Raw genomic sequence first — 18226 nt, forward strand, 5'->3', positions numbered from 1 at the left:
TCTTGTCACTGTACCACGCACGTTTACCAAGGTGATGGTGGTGGTGGCGGCAGCCCTTTGGAAGGACAGTGTGCTGGTTCACCCATACTTGGACGATAGGTTCTCAGACTTGGCCCGGATTAACCAATGCCACCAGGCGGTGGACCGCGTACTTGCTCTTCTCTCCGTCCCTGGGATGGATCATCCATTTTTCCAAGAGCAAACTCCACCCGACCCAGGTCTCTGAGTTCATGGGGGCTCGCTTCGATATCTGCGTTGGCAAGGTTTTTCTGCCGGACTCTAGAGCTTTCAAGCTGATGGATCAGGTTCAGAACTTCCTCTCCATGCCTCTTTTCACAGCATGGCATTATCTGCAGGTCCTGGGGACCATGGCTTCCACGATTTACTTGGTCCCCTGGGTGTTTGCACACATATGCGTCCTTTACAGAGAGCTTTGCTGACCCGTTGGTAGCTGGTATCGGAACAGTTTCAGATGCAGCTCCCGCTTTCTGACTCTATCATCAGCGACTTACAATGGTAGCTTTCTCTCAAGTACCTCCTCCGTGGAATGTCCCTTTGGACCCCGCAGTGGATGGTAGTCACGACAGATGCCAGCCTCTCCGGTTGGGGAACGGTTTACCAGTCTCAGACAAAGCAGGGGTACTGGCCCCCAACCCAGTCTCGCTGGCACATCAACCGCCAGACTTGCGCGGTTCATCTGGCACTCAAGGCATTTCTCCCACTACTTCGGGCGGTCCGGGTGCTCTCAGACAACTCTACCACCGTGGCATACATCAATTGCCGGGGGAGCACCAGGAGTCGCCTGGTGGCCCTCGAAGCAAGTTGGCTTCTCGCGTTGGCAGAGCGACACCTGGACTGCCTCGCGGCTTCACATAGCGGGCAACGAGAGTGTTCAAGCCGACTTCTTCTTGAGGAGTCAGCATCTGGATCCAGGCGAGTGGGAGTTGTCAGACCTGATCATCAGCAGGTGGGGTCCCCCGCACCTGGACTTGATGGCAACTCTGAACACCACCAAGGCCCACCGGTTCTTCAGCCGCTGGCGGGAACACTGCTTGGAAGGGGTAGATGCTCTGGCCCTTCCGTGGCCGCGTGATGTTCTTCTGTACGTATTTCCTCCTTGGCCCCTCATAGGGAAAGTGCTCAGACGGATAGAGCTTCGCAGCGGTCTGGTCATTCTCGTATCTCCCGAGTGGCCTTGCAGGCTGTGGTTCGCGGACCTAGTCAACTTCGCGTCGGACGGTCCCCTTCGCCTCAGCCATCTTCAATACCTTCTCTGCCAAGGTCCCGTATTTTTCGACCAGGCAAATCGTTTTTGTCTTGTGGCTTGGCTTTTGAACGGTGAAGGCTGAGGCGGAGGGGATATGCTGAGGACGTCACCTCCACTATTTTGCAGGCTTGCAAAACTACTTCCCTCGCCTATGTCCGGGTCTGGAAGGTTTTCGAGCTGGTCTGTGAGGAAGCGGGCATTACGGCACGTTCGGCTCCAGTCTTGTTAGTCCTCTCATTCCTCCAGCGTGGCCTCCTCTAAGGGTCTCTCCTTTGGCTCGCTCCGTGTACAGGTGTCTGCCCTCTGTTCTCTCTTGGGAAGCCTCGAAGGCTACGTGGTTTGGTCTCATCCAGATATTGTCCATTTTCTCAAAGGGGTCAAACATTTGAAGCCGCTGTTGCGTCCCACTTGTCCCTCGTGGCGTTTGTCTGGTCCTTCGGGCTCTCTGACAGACTCCCTTTGAGCCCCTTCGCCGTTCTACCCTCAAGGATTTGACGCTTAAGGCGGTGTTTCTGGTTTCTATTTGCTCCACCAGACGGCTGTCTGAGATCCAAGCGTTGTCTTGCCGCGAGCCCTTCCTATGTTTCTTGGACTCCGGATTCTCTCAAGACAGTCCCGTCATTCTTACCAAAGGTTGTCTCTTCATTTCATGTCAATCAGTCGGTGGAGCTCCCCGCGTTCTTTCCTATGAACATTGCAAGCCCTGGCGGGGATGATCTGTCGTCTGGATGTGAAATGCATTCTTATGCGTTATCTTGAGGTGATTAATGTCTTTCGAGTATCGGATCATCTTTTTGTGTCATGGAGTAGCCTCAACCGGGGCAAACAGGCCTTTAAGACTACAATATCTCGCTGGTTGAAGGAAGCGATCTCGTCGGCTTACATCTGTCAGGGATGTCCGGTCCCGGAGGGCCTTAAGGGCCCATTCCTTGCGTTCTCAGGCGGCTTCCTGGGCAGAGAGCCAGTCGGTCTCCCCACAGGGAGATATGCAGGGCAGCTACTTGGAAGTCTCTGCATATTTTTGTTAGACATTACCGCCTTGATGTTCAGGCGCCAGTTTTTGGTTCCTTTGGGCGGCAGGTGCTTCGAGCGGGACTGTCAAGGTCCCACCCTATCTAGGGAAGCTTTGGAACATCCCATGGTCTGGACTGATCCAGGTACATACAGGGAAAGGAAAATTAGTTCTTACCTGTTAATTTTCGTTCCTGTAGTACCACGGATCAGTCCAGACGCCCTTCCCTTTCTTGTCTTCCTGTCCGCTCGAAGATCCTTATACTATTCCTCCAATGCTGTATCCTACATTGTTGTTTTCTGTTCTATGTGTTCCTTAATAGGAGGCACCGGAAGCATCTGTGATGATTGTGGGCATTCATGCAAGAGTGTCCATGCAGAGTTCATTCACTGTTTTCTCTTGTTCAAAATTTTCAGAGTTCTCTTGTTTGCTCGAGTTCTTCTGTTACTTGCTTGTTCCATGGTGTTTATCTTCTCTGCTTTGACAATGGTTATACTGAAGGGCTAGAGGGTAGGCTCTGTCCTCATATAGGATACCCTTTCAGTTTTGGTCTGTCTCCATCTGCTGGACAGGAGGCTCAACCCATGGTCTGGACTGATCCATGGTACTACAGGAACGAAAATTAACAGGTAAGAACTAATTTTCCTATCTGAGAGCTTTAACAATTTGTTATACAACAGTTTCATGTAGCAGTGACGTAAGGAGAAATGTGTACTCCTCTTCATCCAGTCATGCTCTTCATCCAGTTATTTGTACTTCCTCTTCATCCAGTCATGCTCTTCATCCAATTACGCTCTCTGACCAGCAGATGGAGACAGATCAACAGGTTCACTGTCGTCACCCCTTATATACATCTGTATTGACCTCAACCTGCCAGTATTGTCTCCAGCAGATGGTAGAGTAAGAATCCTGTGCTGTGGACTAAGGCCTGGTAGACTGAATAGGAAAATATTTTGGGAGGCAGCTCCTAAGTAAAAGATCAGCTCACTTCCTCTGAGCAGGGCTGTAAGAAAGGAAGATGTAAAAAGGAAAATATATGGATAGCAGTAGGTTAAAGCGCATTCCACTAGAGCTTAGGCAGCTTCGTGGGCAGAGCTGCAGTTGATTTCTCCTTTGGAGAATTGTAAGATAGTGACTTGTTGTTTACATTCCTTTTCAAAGTGTTATCGCTTGGATGCGAGTGCCTTGTTCATCTCTTGAGGTGTTGAAAGCGGATTTCCCTGTACGTACCCGGATCAGTCCAGACAGTGGGTTGTCTCCCTTCCAGAAGATGGAGTCAGAGAAAAGCTTGAAGGGTGCCCTGTTATAGCCTGGAGCGCCCTCTGCATCCCTTCAGTATTTCTCTGACTCCAGCAGATGACTGTTGCAGAGCCTGCAGTTCCCCATTTCAGCTACAGGAGGATAGAAGTTTAGATTTCTCCTCTCTTCCTATTTTAATTTCTTTCACTGTCTGAATGGATCAAGTTAAAAAAAAAAAAAGGGGGGGGGGGAGGGGGTTCTAGTTTGAGTATTCAATCACATCCAAACTTGCAGGCAGAACTGGTAGCATTTTTCAGAGTATATTTGGTAAGGTGTTGTACTCTTTCCTTCTCAGGCTTCTTCTGACTTACAGGGGTGAATGGTGGTCCAACCTCTCCCTCTTCACAATGGCACGCTACCTTCCTCGGGGCAGCGCTAGCAGAGAGGAGACATTCCTCTGCATCTTGTAAAAAAAAAAAAAAAAGAGCAAAGTCATTTCTGAGCGGAGGTTCCTTACCCGCTCCTACCAGACTCCGGGGGTGTTCTGAGCTATTACCAGGCTTTCCTTCCCCCATACCGCGCTCAGCGCCATGTGCTGCCTGCAGAGAGCCCGGATCGCAGCTCTCCCACAAAGGCATTTGTTCGAGGTGCCTCCCCGGCGGGGAGGGTCCCTCGAGGCGGGCTGGTTGTTCGACTTTGCGATCTCAATCGCAGCTGTTCACTGGGGGGGGTCTGCCCCGATCCTGGCTAGCGCGAGAACGGCAGCCATTTTGTTTTCAGAGCCGAGCGCTCCGATGCAGCCAAATGAGGAATCAGACGGTGGTTTCTCTCCTTCCCCACCGGTTTTAACTCTGGGTAACTTCCCGGACAAGGGAGCAATGCTGGTGGGCCTTCCTGCCATTCCTCCCTCGGGACCTCCATCGGGACCACCACCCCAGTCTATTTTCAGTGGATTTTGTGCTCCTTTTGCACAATGCTTACTTGACCAATTTGGAACAGTGCCTGGATGCTTCTTCAGGCCCTCCTCCTCCTAAGGTGATTAGATGGCAGATCTTCTGCAGTCCACTGCAGCTCCTCAGGGATCCTCCCGAGTCAGGGTTGTCCCCCATCTGGATTCTTCTCCTCAGGGTGTCCTGGTGCTGGATGAAGACTATCGGACTCCTCCCATGCACATTGAAGGGGATGACCCTAGGGTCTTGCGCCTGTTTCAGAGGGATGAGCTTGATCCTATCATCCGCCATGTCCTAGCAGAGCTAGACATTGATGCTCCACAAGATCCCCCTGGCACCAGGGCGGGGCCCACTAAAGGGGATCCCATTCTTGCCGGAATGTGTCCACCAGCAAAAACTTTCGCATTCCATCCTATGCTCTTTCATTGTTATCCAGATAATGGGATTTGCCAGAGTTTAGTCAGAGTTGGAAGGGCTATGGGCAAGCTGTATCCTCTTCTGGAGGAATACCTAGAGCTACTCTGTCCCAAAGGTCGATGTGTCAGTATCGGCAGTCACAAAAAGGACTACCATCCCAGTGACGGAAGCTCGAAGTATACCTAAAAAATCCTTTTGAGGTAATCAGCCTTGCGGGTAAGAGCCACAGTGTGTAGCTCTTTAATGCAGCGCGCAGGTCTCAGATGGGTCCAAGAGCTGCTCAGTGCTCAAGACCTGCCACAAGAGAGCGCAACAGGCAGAACACCTAGAAGCGGTAATAGCTTATGGAGCCGATGCGCTATATGACTTACTCCATGTCCTGGCCAGATCAGCAGTTTCTGCCAGGCGTCTCCTCTGGCTCCATAACTGGTCGGCAGATTCTTCGTCCAAGACTCAGCTGGGATCTCTCCCCTTCAAAGGCAAATTGTTTGAGGATCTTGAACAACTCATCAAATCCCTAGGGGAGACAAGGTGCATAAGCTGCCGGAGGATCGTCCTCTGTCCTCCAGGATGTTCAACTCTATTAGAAGCAGATTCTAGGGTCAGCGGTGTTTTCAACAGTTAAGACATTCTTTTTGCAGGTAAAATTTATGTTGGAAGTGATGTGGTGAACGAGGTACCTTTTGACACAAATGGTGGGGATGCCCTAAGATTGCCCTACTCTGGTCGGCGGTACTTCTGTTTTAGGTCATAGGACAGCATCTGCTAATAATCCCTTTACAAATTCTATTAAATTTACAGCTTGATATGCCAGCACATCAATGGGCATTAGTGCATCAAATCATGATGTCTACTTGCTGTGAACTGGCTTTATTTTGGAAATCCAGTGAAATCCCAACTATGGAAAATGTTTTAAACAGACTTGAGAAAATGTTTGTTTCTTATATAAATTAACAGCTATTAGGAATCACACTCTACCCACATTTTGCAAGACATGGGACCCTTTTTTCAAATGGAAAGCAGAGTTTGCATTCAGTGTAATTCTGTTCTGCAAAACACTGAAATTAAATAGGCACCCAGTTTGGGGAAATAGTAATGATCAAAGGATTTCAAGGATCATATTTTCCTGCCAATGGTAATTCATGTGCTCTATGGGGGGGAGGAAATGTTACATGCATATTGTGATTGAGCATTGTTTTGGATAATTTGCACTGGTTTGTGAAAATGCAATTAAAAAAATAACCCATAGTATCTGGATCTCATAAGACTCAAACTGGAAAGTCCACTGAGGTTGCATCATGTTCTAGATCTACATCAAGGGCCTTTCTCTTTACTTTTCCTTCTTCCCTTCTTCCCTGTAGCTGCTGTTTTCTTCATGTTCCTTTATAGCCTCTCACTAAATGGTAGGAATAGGCTGTGACATAGGTGGAGGGAGGCAATGAGTACAAACAGACTTTGAGGCTGGTAGTGGTGAAAGGGGAGGGGGGGTAGGAGTGAGGATTTCAGTGGCTATAGAGGCTATAGAATACAGATTTCCTGGCGTGTAGCCAGATGGACTCAGAACGAATGGGATAGTATCCGCGTGCTAGCAGTTGGAGACGGATCTGACGTCAGCACGGGGTATATATATCCCCACAGGAAGCGTAGCAACTTAGTAATTTCCGTCTCTAAAGCAGTTTGGAGAGCCTGCACGCTAGCTGAGCATGCTTTCCAAATCTACTTTTCTTTTCTTTTTCTACTTACTCAAACTTCTATAGCATCGAGCCCCGCGCTCCTGCGGTGATACCCAGGGGGTCCCTCCCCCAGTTGAGCTTCCCGGGGTGATTTCCGTGGTCCCCCGGAGGTGTAAGTCCTCGGTCCGGCCGAATCACGGCAGGGACACAGCCCCCGGGCGAGGTTCGGGTGAGGCTTTCGAGGCACCTCGGTCCCAGCGTGGACGAGGCAGCGGGTGCATATCCTCAAACGCGGCGGTGAAGGTACTTGCCCTCTCCCCCCGCAGCCGGAGACCGCCCGGGTTCCAGCCGGGAAGCGCTGAGGATCAGGTAAGGCGTACATTTCTTCTTTCTGGTCTCCGAGGAGCAGAGGATCGGCGGCGTGGCACGCCGTGGAGGATGCCATTTTGGGGCCTTGTTCAGGTATTGAGCGCCCGTAATAGGCGTGGCTCTATTCCTCCTTGTGCGTGTATTGCCTTATTGTTGTGAGCATATGCCACCGAGCGTGTATTCCTACCGCCTGGTAATGAAAGTATATTGAATGCCGCTGAGCGTGTACTGCTACACCGCCTGTTGCTGAGAGCATATTGAATGCCACTGAGCGTGTATTGCTAACCGCATATTGCTGAGAACCTATTGAATGCCATTAAGCGTGTATTGCTAAACCGCATATTGCTGAGAGCCTATTGAACGCCAGAGAGCGTGTATTACTGACCGCTTATTGCTGAGAGCCTAGTGAACGCCATAGAGCGTGTATTACAGACGCTTATTGTTGAGAGCCTATTGAAAGCCATTTAAGCGTGTATTGCTAACTGCATATTGCTGAGTGCATATTGCATACAATTGAGCCATTTTTTTTTGGCCGCCTATTGCTGTGCACATATTATTATTATTGTGCGCCTCTTGTATTCAGCGCATATTGCTGCCGCATGTTATCGTGCGCCTATTGTATTGAGCACCTAATGCTGCCGCATATTATTATTATTGTGCGCCTGTTGTATTAAGCGCCTATTGCTGCCGCTTATTGCTATTATTGCGCACATGTTGTATTAAGCATTCAGCGCATATTTTTCAATGGATCAGAACGCAGCAGCGTCTTTAGCGGTGGCGCCACCTGCCTCAGGCATTAAAGCCCTTGGCCTCTGCTCTGCATGCCAGCTTAGAGCCTCGCGCAGTGAAGAGCCAGACTCCATGTGCCCAATGTGAGGAGGCCGTGGGACCCTCAGGCCAGGACCGGTCTCAGCCACGATTTGTTGACAGTTCCCCAGGGGCTACCCCGGATTTAGGGGGCAGTCTCGACCAATCGGGAGTCCCGGGGGATCTTGTACCCCAGAGATTAGAGGCTGCTTTGATTTCCTGGGTGGATCTCTTTAAGGGGATTCATGCTTTTGTACAGATGCAAACTGCTTCCCGTCCAGGCCCTACGGTTCCTGCTGTTCCTGTTGTTCCTGCAGTGGCTGCGGCTGCTGCTGCGGTAGCGGCTCCTGCAGATCCTGTTCCTGGACCTTCATGCCCTTATGAGCGGGACCTCCCGCCGCTGGACAGTCCGGATCAATCAGACCAGGAGGTCTCACCGGATGAGTCCGAACTCCCGGACGAGGGGGACCTTCCCCCAGGGATTGAGCCATGTAGAACCATGAGGCAGTTCTTCCCTAAGGAGGATCTCTCCGACCTGGTGTCTCAGTGTCTGGCGGAATTGGATATTACAGGTCCCAGCGCTTCGGTACCCTCTGCGCAGAACCCCCTGTTGGAAGGTCTTCGTCCTACAGCCCGCCATTTTCCATTCTTACAAGCAGCACAACTGATAGATTTAGAATGGGCTGCACCAGCGGCCGCGTTCAAAGGGGGTCGGGCCCTGACGAGCATGTACCCATTGGCACCGGCTATCCAGGACCTGCTGGCGTGCCCTCAGGTGGACGCCTTGATTAGCGCTGTGGTCAAGCGCACTACCATTCCGGTTGAAGGGGGGACGGCCCTCAGGGAGCCTCATGACCGGCGACTGGACGCCATTCTGAAACAGACCTTTGAGGTGGCAGCTCTATCTTTGCGGATCGCGACCTGCTGCACAGTGGTGACGCGTACCTGTTTGTCACAGGTTAGAAACAACGCTCCAGCAGCTGACATGGAGTCAGCTCTTTCGTTCCTCACGGATGCTGCATCTGACCTGGTCCGGACAACAGCTAAAGGGATTTCATCCTCCGTAGCTGCCAGGAGGCAGCTCTGGATCCGGAGATGGTCAGCTGATGCGCCTTCCAAGACACGCCTCACCAGATTGCCCTTTAAGGGCTCCTTCCTATTTGGCAGCGACCTTGATAAACTGGCCAGTACATGGGGTGCCTCTCTAGTGCCCAGACTGCCGGAAGATCGGTTCAGAAGGGGCCAGCACGCCTTTCCAAGGCCCTCCAGGGGCAGGAGTTCACAGCGCTTTGTTCCTTACAGGGGTCGCTACCAGGCACCACGTCCTCAGGCCAGGAATCAGTCCTTTCGGACCAAGCAGTGCAAGAGGGGGGCTGGTCCGTGCTCGGGTCCCGGCCACGCCTCACAATGAGAATTCGCAGATTCATCTGGGGGACGGAGCCATAGGGGGCAGGTTAACCCTCTTCTACCCCAGATGGGTCGAGATCACGTCGGACCAGTGGGTCCTCTCCATTATCCGGGAGGGATATTATCTGGACTTTCATCATCCCCTCCGGACAAGTTTGTGGAATCTTCATGTCCCATGCACAAGAAGGCAGCATTGGAAGCTACCCTGGCGAGGCTCCTGTCCTTGAAAGCCATCATCCCAGTACCTGCCTGGGAAGTGAATTCTGGACACTATTCCATTTATTTCATGGTACCCAAGAAAGGGGGTACCTTTCGGCCTGTACTGGACCTCAAGTCAGTCAATCGATACTTACGGGTACCGAGGTTTCGCATGGAAACTCTGCGCTCCGTCGAGGCCGCAGTACAGCCTGGAGAATTCCTCACGGCATTAGACCTGTCAGAGGCATACCTGCATATCCCGATCCATCCGGATCATCAGCGCTACCTGCGCTTCAAGGTTCTGGGACGCCACTTCCAGTTTCGGGCTCTGCCCTTCGGGTTGGCCACGTCACCACGGACATTCACCAAGGTGGTCGTAGTAGTAGCAGCAGCACTCCGGCAAGGAATTCTGGTCCATCCCTACCTAGACGACTGGCTGATCAGGGCGAAATCTCGAGGAGAGCGTTCGGACAACAGACAGTGATCGCCCTTCTGGAAAGCTTGGGCTGGGTAATCAACCTCAGCAAGAGCTGCCTACAGCCTTCCCAGTCCCTGGAATACCTGGGAGTACAGTTCGACACCCGGGCAGACAGTCAGTCTCACTACCAAGAGATTGTTGAAACTTCAGCAGCGTATCCAGTATTTGATGGGAGCCTGTCGGCCCATAGCCTGGGATTATCTGCAGGTTCTTGGTCTCATGGCATCCATCCTGGAAGTGGTGCCTTGGGCAAGGGCCCATATGAGACCTCTGCAACACTCCCTGCTCTCTCGCTAGAGCCCCCGTCTACGGGACTATTCCACGCACCTTCCTCTGCCAGCCAGAGTGCGGACCCAGTTGCGGTGGTGGTTGCAGTCCAACCACATGAGCAGGGGGTCAAAGATGTCCTCACCCACGTGGACCTTGCTCACCACAGATGCCAGCCTGAGCGGCTGGGGAGCACACTGCGAAGAACTCACCGCACAAGGGCGGTGGAACAGAGAAGAGTCAGCGTGGAACATCAACCGTCTAGAGGCCCGGGCAGTCCGATTGGCATGCCTTCGATTTGCTCACAGACTGAAGAACAGAGTAGTCAGTGATGTCCGACAACGCCACCACAGTGGCATACATCAATCGTCAGGGCTGAACCAGAAACCAACAAGTATCTCTGGAGATCGCCCCACTGATGACTTGGGCAGAGGCGAACCTTCAGGACATCTCCGCCGTCCACATTGCCGGGAAGGACAATACCACAGCAGACTTCCTCAGCAGAGAAAGCCTAAATCCGAGAGTGGCAGCTGTCACCCACAGCCTTCCAGATGATTGTGGATCACTGGGGGATTCCGGACATGGATTTACTGGCGGACAAGTCCAATGCTCAAGTACCCAGATACTTCAGCCGCAAGCGCGACCCATTCTCACACGGAATCGATGCCCTGGTCCAGCTGTGGCCTCCAGGGACTCTGCTATACGCCTTTCCTCTGTGGCCTCTGCTGGGCGCCATCATCCACAAGATTCAGAAACACCGGGGCCTAGTTCTTCTAGTGGCACTAGACTGGCCAAGAAGACCCTGGTACACGGACATGAGAAGACTACTGGCAGGGGAGCCTCTTCCCCTGCCTCCTCTCCGGGACCACCTACGTCAAGGTCCCATCCTCCACGAGATCCAACTCAATTCTCTCTTACGGTCTGGCCATTGAGAAGGCTAGACTGAAGAAAAGAGGTTACTCGGAGCCCGTGATAGATACACTCCTCCGAGCTCGCAAGTTTTCCACATCCCTCACCTACGTTCGCATCTGGAGAGTATTTGAAGCATGATGCGACACTCACAACACCAATCCACATGCGACCACAATCCCTATTGTGTTGGATTTCCTGCAGGATGGACTTCAGAAGGGTCTCTCCCTCAGCTCCATCAAAGTTCAGGTGGCTGCGCTGTCTTGCTATGGTCCCAGGAAGGATGGCAAGACCATCGCCAAGCACCCAGATGTTTCTCGTTTCCTGCAAGGAGTCTAGCATATTCGTCTGCCACTAAAGTGGCCTGTGCCCTTATGGAACCTCAATCTTGTTTTGGATTTCCTCGCGGGATCCACCTTCAGACCCCTTTGGGGACTGTCTCTCCGTTCTCTAACCTTGAAGATGGTGTTCTTGCTGGCTGTATGTTCAGCACACCGCATCTCAGAGCTACAAGCACTGTCCTGCCGTGATCCCTTTCTCAGAATCACTCCTGAGGCTATCCATCTTCGCACTGTTCCCTCCTTTCTACCGAAAGTGGTTTCACAGTTTCATCTTAACCAAACCATATCCTTGCCTACCACGGCGGGTTTGAAGAAATCTGAAGAAGGGCGTTTATTACGCCATCTCGACATTGGCAGATTGCTGCCCAGATATCTGGAAGTGACACAAGACCTACGAAAGACGGACCATCTGTTCGTCCTGCACAGCGGGAAGAAGCAAGGTGAAGCGGCCTCGCGGCCCACCATCGCCCGCTGGATTAAAGAAGTTATCAGAGCAGCTTACGTAGAGGCTGGGAAGTCTCCGCCTCTACAGGTCAAGGCTCATTCTACCAGAGCACAAGCGGCATCCTGGGCGGAATCCAGGATGCTGTCGCCTTCGGAAATCTGTAAAGCGGCGACATGGTCCTCCCTCCATACCTTTTCCAGGTTCTACCGTCTGGATGTCCAGGCCAGGGAGAGGACTCAGCTTTTGCGAGGGCGGTATTACATGCTCCTCAGGCAGCCTCCCGCCCAGGCTGGGAGTAAAGCTTTTGTACATCCCATTCGTTCTGAGTCCATCTGGCTACACGCCAGGAAATGTTGAGATTACTACCTGATAATCTCCTTTTCCTTAGTGTAGACAGATGGACTCAGCATCCCGCCCAGCTGCCTGTGTACATGGGTTTCACCAATGCAAGGTAAAGCCATGTCATCTATGTCTATAAGAGCGTACACTCTACCAGGTGTCAACGCCTTCCGGTTGGGAATGCTGGCGGTCTCCAGCTACTATCAATCGGTCAGGGGAATCCTGTTTCACTTTTCACTGAGCGTCAGTACACACATCCATAACAGCTTTTGCAAGGAAGATTACTAAGTTGCTACGCTTCCTGTGGGGATATATATACCCCGTGCTGACGTCAGATCAGTCTCCAACTGCTAGCACGCGGATACTATCCCATTTGTTCTGAGTCCATCTGTCTACACTAAGGAAAAGGAGATTATCAGGTAGTAATCTCAACATTTTTCTCATGCTGTTTTCCTTTTAACACATGGCCCCTGGACAGAGCTTGCATTAACAGCTACTGGGAAATCTCTAGTTGGCCCTAAAACTTTCACTGGGGATAAAGTGTTTCAGTCTCTGTTTTTTATATTTAGTATTCCAGCAAATTACCTCTTTAATGCTTGGTTCCTTTTATGCTTATTTTGTGTTAAGGTGGAAGATGAGCCAGAGGAGGAACCTGAAGAGCAAGCTGATGAGACAGAACAGGACGAAGAATCAGAAGCAGAAACAGTTGAAGAAGCAGAAGTAGAAAAAACAGAAACCCAGGTCAGTGTGTTTTTTTTTTTAAAGAAACATTCATATTCAGATTTATGGGTTCTGTAGCTGTTGGAAACAGAATATGCAATTCAGCCTTATCCCGCTACACCAGTTCAGAGGTGTGGGCTATCTCCCCCTACTAGCAGACAAGAGACACGTTTTCTGTAAAATCACTGGTAGTTGCCATGATGCAGCTCCAAGAAAAGCCAGTATTTTCTATCTCCAGCAAATTGTTGAATCAACAATAAAGAGCAAAGAAATCCAAGACACATTCAACCCACATCTGCTGACCTACTACTAGGAGAAGATTCTAGATTAATATACAATAGGGAAAGTGGCTTACCAGAGGCAATGTTAATGTTTAGAATCAGTGCATGTTAATCTTCTATATAAATAAAAATGTTAAATAGTTTGTACCAAATCGCTAATCTCAGCAACCACTTAACCGATTGCGTCCAAATTTGGACACAAGTTTCACCTCACATACGGTAAGGACCTTCTACACTTACATTACATATGTCACACCGGGGGCTGGTAAAAGTTTTAAAATTTGGTTCCACAAAACAGCGACCTCTGGACGTAAGAGGAAGCTCTTACACCTTGCACAAACGCACACACGTGACCAATGTTTGCGATGCAGACACAAATCCACCCTCCTCACACACCCCCCCCGCACACATGCCAATTGTACTTATTTCACACACCCTCAAACACACAAAAACCCACTAAATACCAGCATGTTACACCGGGAGGCCACTCACATGCCACATGTTTGCAATTCCCACACCCTCCTCACACCCTTCACGCACATGACTTTTCTACTTACTGCCCTCAACCTCCGAACGCACGGAAAACTGCAGAATAGTTCGGGCTGCAGGGGGGGGGGACGACAACACCGCTCCGGGACACATCGCGTACACGTCGGCTGCCAGCAATCAAAATGGCGCCGATGGCTCTTTCCCTTACTAGGACACTCGGGAACGCCAATAGCAGCAGCCCATGCGACATAGTAAGGGCGAGGGCTCGTCGACGCCATTTTCTGAACTGGCAACCGGCGCACCTTCGCCCTTACTATCTGAGCGAGACGACCGCTCCCATGCTCCACATCGAGGGCCCGGCGCCAATACTTCCATGCCGGAACGAACGCCCGCTCCACAGACTACAATTTTTAAAAGGTATCGTCGGGCCTGCAGGGGGGGGGGGCGTGGGGATGTTCTTGCGTCCATGTTCGGGGCCAGGGGGCAGTTCCGAGATTCTGCAACTCTTGTGGGTTAGTCTTTCGCCGGCCTGGGTGGGGGGAGGCTTATATAAACACAACGTTTCTGTGGGGATTACTTTGGGGTTCAAAGGCACACACACATACACAAAATGTGCACCATCTCCGAAAGGTTACAAAACAGCCCTCACCAGGTGGGGAGTCACTGAGGTGACAGTGAGGGGAGGGAGAATGAGGAGGGAGGTAACTGTCAGGGGAAGAAGAATGAGGGGAGAGGTGAGTGTGAGGGGACAGGGGAGGGAAGGGGGGGAGTGACCAAGGGGGAAGAGGCTGAGTGACTGAGCTAAATGGGGAAGGGGCAGGGAGGGCAAAGAATCTGACTCAGCCACTGCAACGCGTGGCAGGGATCCGCTAGTTATAGATTAAAAACTCAAGGATCACGTTAAGAAATTACCAGATAAAGACTTGGAATTTCTTCAATGAGGTATTTAGCAGAATCAAGATTGTGAAAAGTATGAGCTGTTCCATTTATGAATAATTTGATACTGCCTCAAGAATATTTGCTTTTGTTACAGTAGCAAGAAGACCAGCTTGGCTAAGGGCTTCTGGTACTGAACATATAGGTAGCCCTAGTTTAATGAGGCAAAGCCAACATGGATTTAGCCAAGGGAAATCTTGCCTCGCCAGTTTACACTTTTTTTTGAAGGCATGGATAATGGTGAGCCAGTTGATATGGAGGCATTTGACAAAGAGACTTGAAATTAAATCGTGGAATAAGAGGAAATGTTCTACTGTGGATTGAGAACTAGTAAGAAGATAGAAACAGATGGGCTAAATGGTCAGTTTTCTCAATGGAGAGAACTGAATTGTGGAGTGCCCCTGGGATCTATACTGAGACTACTGCATTATATAAATGATCTAGAGATGTGAATGAGTGTGGTGGTCAAATTTGCTGATACCAAATTATTCAAAGTTATTAAATTACAAAAGGATTGTGAGAAATTGCAGAAGGACCTTGCAAGAGACTGGACATTCAAATGGCAGATGCCATTTAAAGTGCATGTGCAGAGTGGTGCATGTAGAGAAGAGCAACCCAAATAGTTATATGGTGCAAGATTCCACATTGGGAGTCTCCACCCTGGAAAAGGATGTCAGCATGTGGTAGAAGCCAAGAAAGCAAATAGGAGTTCCTGGACATACCCAGATCAGTCCAGACCAATAGGTTTATGCACCTCTACCAGCAGATGGAGGCAGAGAACAAAACTGAGGCACTGCTAGATAAGGCCACCTGCAGTCCCCTCAGTATTTTTATCTCCAGCAGATGGTAGAAGTGCATTACCTGCAGTCCTGACTGAGAGTGGAGTCTTAGGATTCTGCTCCCTGAGGTTAAGTTCCGTTTTACAGGCCATCCCTCATGTTAAGCTGGGCGCCGAGGGTTTGGATGCCTGGCTGCTGTGGCCTGCTGTTCCAGGGACCCAGATAGCCAGGGGACTGGCTCCCTCTGGGTACCCTGAAGATCTCTCCCGCATTCTGCTGGCTCCATCCAAGGAAGTACCCTATTTTGTTTTGGGGTTTCTGTGTTCCCTGTACGTACCCAGATCAGTCCAGGCACCTGCGTTTTGCCTCCGCACCAGCAGATGGAGACAGAGCAAGACTTTGACGGACTCTGTCATATACCAGGGTGCCACCCATAGCCTCTTAGTCTTACTGTCTCCAGCAGATGGCAGGTGAAAAACCCACAGTCTCTGGAGATTCCTGATTGTGTAGTTGTATAGTTTAGTTATAGTCAGGATTTATTTGTTACTTTCCTCGGTTTTAAAAGTTTAAAAAAAAAAGTCAAGTCCCTCATCACTGAGAGCCTCCCAGGAGGTTAGAAGGTTCTGAGGGGACCATTCCCCCTGGTTGAGGCTGCTGCTTGGGGTTGAGGACCCGGTCCCCTAGGGGTAGCAGCGTCGGGGGTGATACCGGGGAGCCCGGCTCACTCACCCCCCACTGGAGCAGGAGGTCCAGCACCAAGGACAATGATCAGCAAGTGCTTCTCTGTAAAAAAAAAAAAAAAAAAAAAAAAAAAAAAAAAGTTTTTGCCTTTGCATGCCGGCTCTCTGCTGTCGTCTCTGCTGTTTCTGTAGTTTTATTGCAGTTTTCGTCGGAAGTTGCAGGCGGCAGCAGGGACAGATGCCTCGGGGGGGGGGGGGGGGTCATCGTGCCGCGCGTGTCTCTCATGCGACGGCCTGTGTTCGGGATGCGTGCCGGGAGACGAGGGCTCTTCCGATTTCGGTTGGGGGGGGGGTCGTATACAAGCGCCACATTCGCCGGTGAACGCCAGACCGGGTGAGGCAGGGCTGGAAGATCTGTTCCCGCTGAGCGCAGGAGCGGTGGCCATTTTGAGCTCACTTCGGGAAGCCACGCAGTCAGCGCTGGGGGAGGGATCACTGCCTCCCGCGCTTTCTCCTCAACAGCTCCCATCGGGGGGGGGGTGGGGACGCTCCAGCAGGGGAGGCCTCTCCTTTTACAGGAGGATAGCCCGGGGGAGGGCTCCTCCTCGGAATAATCTTTTTCCTCAGAATTTGTGCTACTTATGCACAAAGTTTTTTAAAGCTAAGAAAGCGGGTAAAAAGCTGACTCCTGGGAAGCTGGGGCTTCAGCCGAAGTCCCAGGAGAAACGTAAAGGGAATAAGTCCCGGGGGGATTCGGACCCGCCAAAAGGAAAAAGACCATTGCGGTCCGCTCCGCCGGGGACTGACACGGATTCCACATCTCAGGATGAGACGGACCCTCTGGTAAGGCCCCTTGGGGGTGGGGGGGACGATGAGGCAGATATGGAGGTATTGGCGCAGCCCAGTACCAACAAGGGAGCGCAAGCAATGGACGGGGACGACCCACGGGTGGTACATCTTTTTAATAAAGATGAGTTGGCACCGCTCATGCCAGCCATCCTGCAGGAGTTCGAAATAGACGCTCCGCCGGCAGAATCCCGTCTAGGAGCTATGGACCCGGTCTTATTGGGACTCGGGACCAACAATGTCCTTTCCTTTTCACTTCTCGGCGACAGACCTTCTCTTCTGGGAATGGGACACTCAGGATTTGGGTCTGAAAGTAAGCAAGGCTATGAACAAGCTGTATCCTCTCCCAGAAGACGCTTTGGAGATCCTGCGTCTTCCTCGGGTGGATGCAGCGGTGTCAGCCATGACAAAGAGGTCCTTGATTCCAGTGACAGGGGCTACGGCTCTTAAGGACTTACAGGACAGGAAGCTGGAGCTCCAAGAAGGTCTTCGAGGTGTCTGCGCAGCGATATGTAGTAACTTTGCACTTCGGGCGGGCCTTGGCTGGGTTCAGCAACTCCAGGCCAATGCCAATCTCTCGGAAGGAGAAGCCACACAGGCGAGTCGTCTGGAGGCGGTAATCGCTTACAGCGTGGATGCGTTGTATGATCTCCTGTGCACGTCCGCCAGATCCATGGTCTCCGCGGTTTCCACACGCTGTCTCCTTTGGCTCCGGAATTGGGCTGCGGGCGGCTCTTCCAAGGCCCATCTTGTATTAACAATCTGGAGTCCCTGCCCTTCACAGGGAAGTTGTTTGGCAAGGAATTGGATGATATGATGCAATCACTGGGAGAGAACAAGGCCTATAAACTTCCAGAGGACAAGCCTCGATCTCTGGGATCGCTTTCTGCTAGAACTCTGTTCCGGGAAAACAGGAGGTCCCGTCCAGCAAGATCTTCTGGGTCATCCTACCGCTCAGGTTCTTCCAGACAGCCTTCATGGCCTCAGTCCTTTCGTGGCAGACGATTCGGCGAACAAAGTAACCCTCAATCGGGAGCAGGATCTAAGACACCACAATGAGGTATGTCCAGTCCATTCCTCTCTTCTGGTTTTTCACCCAGTACCACACGTGGGGGCCAGACTGCTGTTCTTTGAGGAATGGACCAAAATAACATCGGACCAGTGGGTCCTCACCGTGATAAGTCAAGGCTACGCTTTAGATTTTGTACAGACACCTGCAGACAAGTTCCTCATTTCTCCCTGCGAGTACCAAGAAAAGAGAGAAGTGCAGGGAACTCTGCAGTGCCTACAGGACTTGGAGGCCATAGTGCTGGTTCCGGCCGAGCAACAGCGCAGGGGTTGCTACTCCATTTATTTCATTGCCCCCAAAAAGAAGGG

At 51.3% G+C, this 18226-nt stretch overlaps 1 protein-coding gene across 1 annotated transcript in view; it reads left to right on the forward strand.

The window, feature by feature from the left end:
* HSP90B1 (heat shock protein 90 beta family member 1) overlaps positions 1-18226 on the forward strand; it is a 172603-nt gene that overhangs the window by 132864 nt on the left and 21513 nt on the right. The window contains exon 17 of the mRNA XM_029601500.1: positions 12746-12859. Coding sequence (XP_029457360.1) covers positions 12746-12859 — 114 coding nt within the window. The remainder of the gene's footprint in view (positions 1-12745; positions 12860-18226) is intronic.

This window comes from Rhinatrema bivittatum, chromosome 4 (assembly GCF_901001135.1).
Source record: "Rhinatrema bivittatum chromosome 4, aRhiBiv1.1, whole genome shotgun sequence".
In the NCBI taxonomy this organism is placed as follows: domain Eukaryota; kingdom Metazoa; phylum Chordata; class Amphibia; order Gymnophiona; family Rhinatrematidae; genus Rhinatrema; species Rhinatrema bivittatum.